A 9,048-nucleotide genomic window follows, 5' to 3' on the forward strand; every position below is an offset into this window, starting at 1 on the left:
CAAGGCAAAGTGTTTGTTGCCAGAAATGTTATATTTCTAGAAAGGGAGTTTATTTCTAAAAAAACTAGTGAGAGTAAAGTCGGCCCTAAAGAAATTCAAGATACGCAAACTAGCACTAACACCTTGATGAAAACCGAACAGGTACCACAAGATGTTGTGGATCATGATTTTGTTACACCGTAAGAAGTTGTGGAGCAACAACCTGTTCAAGTAGCACAAGCTCTACACAGATCTGATAGGACCCATCATCAACCTGAGAGATATTCTTTTCTCTTATTTGACAACGATGATGTAGTGCTAGTTGGTTTTAACAAACCTACATCTTATTAGGAAGTTGTATAGGGCCCATATTTTGAGAAATGGCTAGAGGCCATGAGATCCAAGATGGAATCCATGTACACTAACCAAGTATGGACTTTGGTTAATCCATTTAAAGGGATCAAACCCATTGGGTGTAAGTGGGCCTTCAAAGTGAAGACTGATATGGATGGTCATATGCATACCTATAAAGGTAGATTGGTGGATAAAGGATTCAAGTAGATTCATGGTATAGACTATGATGAAACCATTTCACTAGTTGCGATGCTAAAGTCTATTTGGATCATGCTTACTATTACAGCTTACTATGATTATAAGATAAGGCAGATGGATGTTGAAACTATATTTCTTAATAGAAATCTACTCAAGGATGTGTACATGACATAACACTACAACAAAAACCCTCATAGACATCAGTGGAACAACAACGCTTTTAAGCAAAAACCGATGTCTTTGAATATTTTACACCGGTTTTTCTAAAAACCGATGTCTATGAGCGCAGATTTTAGCTCATAGACATCGATTTTTTAGGCGATGTCTATGAGCGCCCTTTTTTTCGTTAATAGACACCGATTTTAATTGCGGTTTTTAAAATCCGGTGTTAAAGAATCAAAATAAAATATTTTAATATTCCCACAGCCAAAATTTGCAACATTGTGAAGTTCCCTCCAAACCTAAATCTATATTGCGCCCCTTCCTCCACGCGACCATCTCTCTCGCCTAAGCTTAAACCTAAACCTCCGACCATCTCTCTCAACCTCATCTCCCTCTTCTCCTTCCTAGATCGACGCCCCTTTCTCTTCCGATCAAGATCAAGACACGATGCCCTTACTTCTCCGTCCAACCACACCGCATCTCCTCCAACTCCACCCTTAGGTTGAGAAGAGGAGTCCTTCATTTTATAGAAATGCTCACAGTTAAAAGGGCAAGTTGGCGACAACAGCGGAGCTTTTACTCACTTAAGCTGTTTTCCCTGTCTCAGCCCTCGTCGGAAAGAAGCGAGGTGTAGAATCGAAGACAGCGGTCGTTCCTGCCCCCGTTCGCATTTCACCGCCGATCCTCCTGGTGGCCGCCATCTCTAAACCCTAAAATCTCTTCTTTTGGTCGGCGCAATTCGATCTCTCTTCAAAACACGTTTTTTTTTCTTGTGTGCTAGAGAATGAGAAGCCGGCTCCATCCGACGGCGGCGAGAGGAACAAATCCGTGAGAAAATTCACCTTCAGAGATCTCACCGCGCCCACTCACAACTTTAGGGAGTCAAATCTAATCAGAGAAGGATGCTTCGGGAGAGTCTACAAAGGGCGACTCGATTCAGACCAGGCAAGTTGCTCACTCCTTCTCCCCTCCTCCTTGCTTCTGCCATCTTGCGGCTTCGTCTGAACACCGGAACTCGGAAACTAGATTGTGGCCATCAAGCAGCTTAAGCAGGATGGTTATCAGGGGAGCAAGATCACTGTGACCTCAGAGGGCCCCTTCTCAAAGAGGTAGTTGCTTTTTCTTCTTCTCCTTGGAATCTATTTAATTCGTTATTTTCCTTTTTTGTTTAAATTTTTTCCGTCGCATGAATTTCCATTCTGCCGAGATCTGTCTTATTTGCCCTAATTGCTCTTCGACTTCTGTCGAGCTCTCGTCGGAGACCAATTCTGTTGTATTTCTTCTAGGGATCTTCTTTTTTGCATCCAAAAATTTTGTTACAGGAGTCGCAAGTACCTCGTTTTTGCCAGCAAGTTGTTGCAAATCTTGCATTTGTTATTTGCATCGATCTTTGTTCGTTTTTTTTCTTATTCGGAAGGTTGTATTCCGCTTGAGGTAGATCTTGAAACCGTAGGCTGGATCTCTCTTGGTGCGACGATAGGGAGAGATGGTCGGAGGCGGAAGCAGGAGGGACGATGGGTCCTTGAAGATCAATAGTACCAACGTGTTCGCGGCGCTCGAGACTCTCAAGAAGAAAAAGAAGTCGGACAAGGAGTCGAAGAGCAAGGGAGCGTCTCAGAATCAAGCGAAGGAGCAGGAACAGCAAGTCTTCTGGGCGCCGGCACCGCTGACGTCCAAGTCGTGGGCCAATGTCGGCGATGACGACGACGACGATTACTATGCGACTACAGTGCCGCCAAAGGCTATTTGGGGCGCGTCGGAGCAACGACATATCAAGGAGCTTGAGGCTTCCGTAGAGGAGGTACGTGTACTGTATATCTTCGTTTGAGTGTGGATGCTTGTGTAGTAGCTAACAATGAAATCTACATTTAGTCGATTTTCTCTTTCGCAGAATTCTTCTGCTTAGAGTTTTCCAGTCACTGTCGTGTTTCGTAATCCTAGTCGTAATAAGATGACCTAGATAGTTGAGATTTACAGCTAAAACCGATACATAGAAATTTTCACTTTTCAGATACTTTAATGGTTTTGGTTTTATGATCCTGCAAGTTGTTGATCCCTTTTTTTGTGCTGGGATTGCAATTGCTCACATAGTCCTTTATACTGCCCCCAGTGCTAGATAAACTTGAATTTGTTTTTAGATGTAACTTGGAGAAATTGAATTGAATGTTGGTTTTGGTGGATTGATGAAGTAAATCTAAGTGTTTATTTTATTTCTGTTGGCTTCTCAAACTGAGTATTTTCCTCTATGAAACACTAAATTCTGTTGATCCACCACCTACAGCTTTAATCCGTCTTTTAGTAACTTGATTAATCCACTTACATAGACATATATGTGTTAGTCTTTTTGTTTAAGAAGAAGTGTAATGCTAAAATGCTTCCAACCTTATCCAACATTCATCTGACATGAAAATTGTGTGAAAAATGTGCATTATGACCTACTATATTTTGTGCTTAATCATTATTATTTCTCAAATTATCATGATGAAGTCCTCTTCAGTCATTTTTTTTTGTATATCATCCTTACTATGATAGGGTGTTAGCAATAATTTGGTTTGATATGAATGATTCCATCTAAAAATTCACTATACTAAAGACTATTTAGTCATTTCCTATGTGGGAGGATCAGAATTTTCAACTTTGTCATTCTGAAATTAGTTTGTTAAGCGGGATGCCTTCTACATTTCAGGTATGGAGTTAGTGGTTATCTTACCTTGAAGTTTTTTCCCAAGGAAAACAAAGCTGGTCATGAAGATTATGAGGCTGAACGGGAGTTGGATGATTTTGTTAAATTTATTAATGTGAAATGTGGCACTAGCCGTGATGCGAATGGTCAACTTACTTTCCAGGTGAGTGATAGATTGTGAAGGATCATATTGACAAACTTTGTTCTTCAGTCCGTAGTTGTATATGATAGTTACTATCTTGTCTAACATTGCATACGTATCTTCATCAAGATATGTAAGCAAATCATAAATGCACATCTTAATTTAGGTCTTATGCTAGGCTAATTTGCTGTGTCATAGATTTCTCTATCCAATATATCCATTTATCGGCATCGCAACAACGACTTTCATTGATAGTTTCCTAGATCTTTTACTGTGTCACATATTTATCTATCCAATATATCCACTTATTTGCATTGTAGCAACTGCTATTATTGATAGTTTCTCGGATCTTTTTCGCAATAAGTATGCAGTGGAAGACTCATTGATTGTGATGGTATGTTCTCCCTTTCTTAATATGGTTCATTGTTTAAGCAAGTAACTATAGTATGTTTGATTTCTTCTTGTCTATCTACACAGATTGCTAAGGGACTAAGACCCATTTTTCTTGGCCTTATATTGTGTGCATCCCATAGTCGTACGTTCTCTATACTTAATGAGTGATTCGTGCCTTTGGAAATATATAAACACTTGGGCCATCACGATGTTATTTGAAATGGTAAATTTTTTTTATTTCGAACTAGAATATCCTGTTTGTAGTAAATTCAATATCAAGTTTTAAGATGCAACATCTCTACCTACTCTTTTCGAAGGATCATCATTACTTTTTCAGTGTTCTTATGTACCTTTAATAGTGTTTAGAATAAAAGGAAACAAAACTGAAAAATAATTCTACATAATTGATGCTCAAGGTGATCAAATTTTTTCTTTATTCACAATTTTTGTTTTGAAAGTCTGGTTGATTACGCATATTGTTTGATTAGATTATAGTTTTAAATTTGATGGAATGCTTGCCTTTATGCACAGAGACTATGCTTTGCATCGGAAGTGAATGGCATCGTTATCCTTCTTCATTTTTTATGCCTTCGTACATTAAGGAAGTTCAATGGATAAATGAAGGATTTAGGGGTCTTCTCCCATATCCTTTTAATTCAAGTTTGGGAGGCATGACAACTACCCCACCTTATTTCAATGACAAGAACAAGGGTTCTCATGGCCAATATGTGTCTATTAATGGGATTTTCAATGTCTTGCTTACCACGCTAATCCTACTTCTGATTGGATTTGCAGCTTCAAGATATCAAACTCTACACCTTCTATATGGAGCTAGATTTGCAAAAGCCATATCCAACTCGAGGAAGTGACTTATTGACATGGGAGGTAGGTGTACCTCTTTAGTTCCGCTTTTGACCAAATATCCCTATAAAGATTCATTTGTGTGCTCTTAACAGATCTATTCCTACAACGTTGTTATCTAGGATTAGCATTTATTCTGTTAAATGTGATTTATGCACCTATAATTATTCTGGTGAAGTTAGCATTCTATTAAACTAGATTATAACCTTTGCAGAGAACTTATTGGTAACCAAGGACTTTGTGAAGATAGCAAATTTTGGCCTTGCTCGTGAAGTTCATTCGAAGCCACCATTCACAGAATAGGTTTCAACACGCTGGTAAGCATGTTTATGACAAGCACTTGTGATCTTATATTTTTTATTTGATACATGTATACATTTGTTTTAGTTATTTGACATATGGTGGATTTATGTGTTTTTACAGTTTACAAATCTCAAGTACTCCAGAGTTGAAATTGATGAAGTGCGGTTCGAGTGGACTGAATGCATGCTAGATTACATTTGAAGTGTGGTTCTACCTTGATGTGTTAAAAGAATGTTCTACCTTGATTTTGATATCTATTAGCTAGCTTTTGATGTAAAAAGAATGTTTGGGTATTTTATAGATATTGTTGTAAGAAGATTATTTATATAATTTGTGAATATTTGTGTATTTTATGGATATTATTGAATGAAGAATATTTGTATAATTTGTGAATATTTGTGTTTTTTTTGTTATTGTCGGTTTTTTATTGTTTCGGAAATCAAATTTGTGTTGTTAAAAAATATACATATTACATCGGTCTTCCACCGCTGCAAAACCGGTGTTATTAACTAATATTACATCAGTCATTTACCGCTTCCAAAACTGGTGTTATTAACATACAATATTACATCGGTTTTACACCGTTGATGAAACGGTGTCGTTAAGTGATACTACACCGGTTTTAACCCGATGTCTAAAATGACAGACTTTTAACATCGGCTTCATAGACATCGGTCGAAAATGAAATAGACACCGGTGGAAAACCGATGTCTATGAAGGTTTTTGTTGTAGTGTAACCTGAGGGTTTTGTCGATCCAAAGCATGCTGAAAAGGTGTGCAAGTTACAAGGATCCATTTATGGATTGAAGCAATCTTCTAGAAGCTAGAATCTTCGATTCAATGATGCAATCAAAGCGTTTGGTTTCATCAAGAATGAAGAAGAACCTTGTGTCTACAAGAAGGATAGTGGGAGCATAGTCATCTTTCTTATATTATATGTAGATGACATAATTCTCATTAGAAATGATATCTCTACTATTCAGTCAGTGAAGACTTGGCTTGGGAATTGTTTCTCAATAAAGGAGTTAGGTGAAGTGGCCTATATTTTAGGCATCAAGATCTATAGAGATAGATCTAAATGATTACTTGGTCTAAGTCAGAATACATATATTGATAAGGTGCTTAAACGTTTTGCCATGCAACATTCCAAGAAGGGATTCCTGCTAATGTCATATGGTGTAAGTCTTTCGAAGACTCAATGCCCCTCTTCTAGGGAAGAAAGGAACCGCATGGATCAGATTCCTTATGAATATGCTATAGGGTCTATCATATACATCATTCTTTGTACTCGTCTAGATGTCTCGTATGTGTTAAGCATGATGAGCAAATACCAATCAGATGTAAGTGAAGGTCATTGAACAACAATCAATAATATTCTTAAGTACATGAGAAGAACTTAAGATTATTTCTTGGTTTTTGGAAGCGATGAAGAGCTTTCTGTAAAGGGTTACACTGATGCTAGCTTCCAAACTGATAAGGATGATTACAGATCACAGTCAAGGTATGTATTTTGCTTAAATGGTGGTGATGTGAGCTGAAAGAGTTCAAAGCAAGACACAGTTGCTGATTCTACAATAGAGGTCGAGTACATTGTCACTTCAGCTGCAGCTAAAGAGGTTGTTTAGATCAGGAAGTTCATTATAGAGCTTGGTATTGTTCCTAGTGAATCGAACCCAATAGACCTCTATTGTGATAACAATGGGGATATTGCACAGGCTAAGGAACCTCGCTCTCATCAAAAATCCAAACATATACTATGGTGATTCCATCTCATTTAAGAGATCATCAATAGAGGAGATGTGAGGATATGTAGAGTATCGACCGATGCTAACATTGTGGATCCCTTAACCAAGGCTTTGACACAGAGGAAGCATGATGGACATACTAAGTCATTGGGTATTAGATATTTCAGTGATTGTCACTAGTGCTAGTGGGAGATTGTTATTATTATCCCTAGTACCAATTATGAGATGATTGTAAGGGGCTCCTTTTATATCATATTTCACTATTAATAAAAGGTAAAGTTGGTTATTATATTTACTTCAATTCAGTGCTGAATGAATAAGTATAATAATGTCTTAAAGTAGAAGATTCTAATCTACAACATATCAATTAGTTGAATTGATAGTAAGATATTGTAGATATACATAGAACACTACTTTTAACAATTTCTAGTCATGCATTAATATACAAGGACAATATTAATGCATTGAGACTAACATGCAGGTCAACGGATGACTTAATCTCACAAGTCATGGATATGAAATATCAAGTTGACAGATGAGTATATATTAGAGAATACGTACTGAATAACCCACCATGAGAATATTTTATGGATCGTTATATGAGTATCATAAATATTCTCATGTTACTATTGGAATGAGCAATCCTTAGATTTGAAGTCACTACGGTTCCCTACATAAGGCATTGTATATTTTGGTATCGACAAACGTCACCTGTAACAGGGTGGACTATAAAGTTGATCACTGGGTATGCAATAACTTATGCGGAGGGATGTTAGTGATGTAGATGGGATCTATCTCTTTCATATGACGGAAGTGATATCTGTGGGCCCCTTGATTAGTATTACACAAGAAAGCATGGATATGCTCAAATGAGTCAATATGAGATATTGAGCTTATTTGATTAAGTGTGTCTACTTAGAGATCAAGAAACACAAAGATTTATAAGTGGATGACACGATCTATGCCTTATTGATCAATCTAGATATCAAGGATAAAAAGACCAAGACATACAAGATAATAGACACGGAAAGGTTATGCCGGATCTCGACATTCTTGCCACTTGGGTAGCAATGATGCCTTGCTAGATGTCACTCATTACTTATGTATCTAAATGTTGATTTAGATACATCACCAACATTATGAGAACCTATTAGATCACACATAAAGAATAAGTTGATTTGGAGATGGGTTCATATGATGGATCATTGGATTAAATCTAATCTGAATTAGACTTATAGAGTTAGACTCAATTGAATCAAATTATTAGATTGAGTTTAATTCGAATTAGATTCATAGAATCAATTTGGATTAATGTTTATGGAGTCAATTGGATTGATAAGGTTCAATGAGTTAGACTCATTGGGTGAACTCAAGTTCATCAAGGAAGATGAATGGTTAATTTTGAATCATTGGATTAAATAGTCAATTTTGAACCATTAGATTGAAGAGAGGAAGACCAAAGGGAAAAACCCTTTGGTATTCCTTAGATGAATATAAATATGATTTATGAATGGAATTTTCATTAGATGATAACTTGTTGTGTCCATTGAGATTCCTCCTCATCTTCTTCTTTCGAAACTCACCTTGTGGTTGCTAGCACAACCAAAGGTTATTTCTTTTTCCATTTTGTGAGTTTGTGAGACAAACGAAGGCTTGATCATGTGGATACCATAGAGGCATGGACATGTGATCGTGCTAAGATCCTAGCTGTCGAGAGATCGAGTGCACACATCAAAGGTGTAACCCTCTAATCGAACTTAGTATATGATAGTTTTTCCTTCACATGGATCTTCTGGAGAGGATCTAGTAAATTTTCCGCTGCGCTTTTTGCGTGTTTAGCGCACTAGATTCCTACATGTTATACATTAAGCAAAGATGAGAAAAGGAAATTTTGCAGCTCCTTATTGGGAATGAAGGTTCCTATAGGTTATTCATCTAATATTAGAAGCCTTGTATCGATGAAGGAGTTGAAACTTATTGGTATGAAATTACACGATTATCACACTTTGATGCAACAGTTACTTCCAATTGTCATTCATGGTGTCTTACCCAAACATGTTTGATATAGTATCACTCGATTGTGCTTCTTCTTCAATATGTTGTGTAGCAAAGTGATAGGTGTCTCGAAGATAGATGATATGCAAAGAGATATTGTGACAACCTTGTGCTTACTTGAAAAATATTTTCCTCGATTTTTTGATATCATGGTCCATTTGATTGTTCACCTT

At 37.1% G+C, this 9,048-nt stretch overlaps 1 protein-coding gene and 1 long non-coding RNA gene across 2 annotated transcripts; both read left to right on the plus strand.

Moving 5' to 3' along the window:
• Window positions 1-1,860: 1,860 nt before the first annotated feature.
• Window positions 1,861-4,516, plus strand: LOC122021714. Its single transcript, XM_042579870.1, has 3 exons — window positions 1,861-2,494; window positions 3,380-3,539; window positions 3,839-4,516. Exons 1-2 carry the CDS (start codon window positions 2,180-2,182, stop codon window positions 3,389-3,391), a joined length of 327 nt encoding a protein of 108 aa, XP_042435804.1. The 5' UTR covers window positions 1,861-2,179; the 3' UTR covers window positions 3,392-3,539; window positions 3,839-4,516.
• Window positions 4,517-4,567: 51 nt separating this feature from the next.
• LOC122021715 lies at window positions 4,568-5,253 on the plus strand. The gene is made up of 3 exons (XR_006122615.1): window positions 4,568-4,796; window positions 4,987-5,089; window positions 5,196-5,253. It is a non-coding gene; the product is annotated as an uncharacterized LOC122021715 (long non-coding RNA).
• Window positions 5,254-9,048: the final 3,795 nt, after the last annotated feature.

This window comes from Zingiber officinale, chromosome 9A (genome assembly GCF_018446385.1).
Source record: "Zingiber officinale cultivar Zhangliang chromosome 9A, Zo_v1.1, whole genome shotgun sequence".
NCBI classification, from domain to species: Eukaryota; Viridiplantae; Streptophyta; class Magnoliopsida; order Zingiberales; family Zingiberaceae; genus Zingiber; species Zingiber officinale.

Excerpts from the sequence above, each read along its gene's own strand:
- LOC122021714 (XM_042579870.1), top strand. The coding sequence starts at position 2,180 with ATGGTCGGAGGCGGAAGCAGGAGGGACGATGGGTCCTTGAAGATCAAT.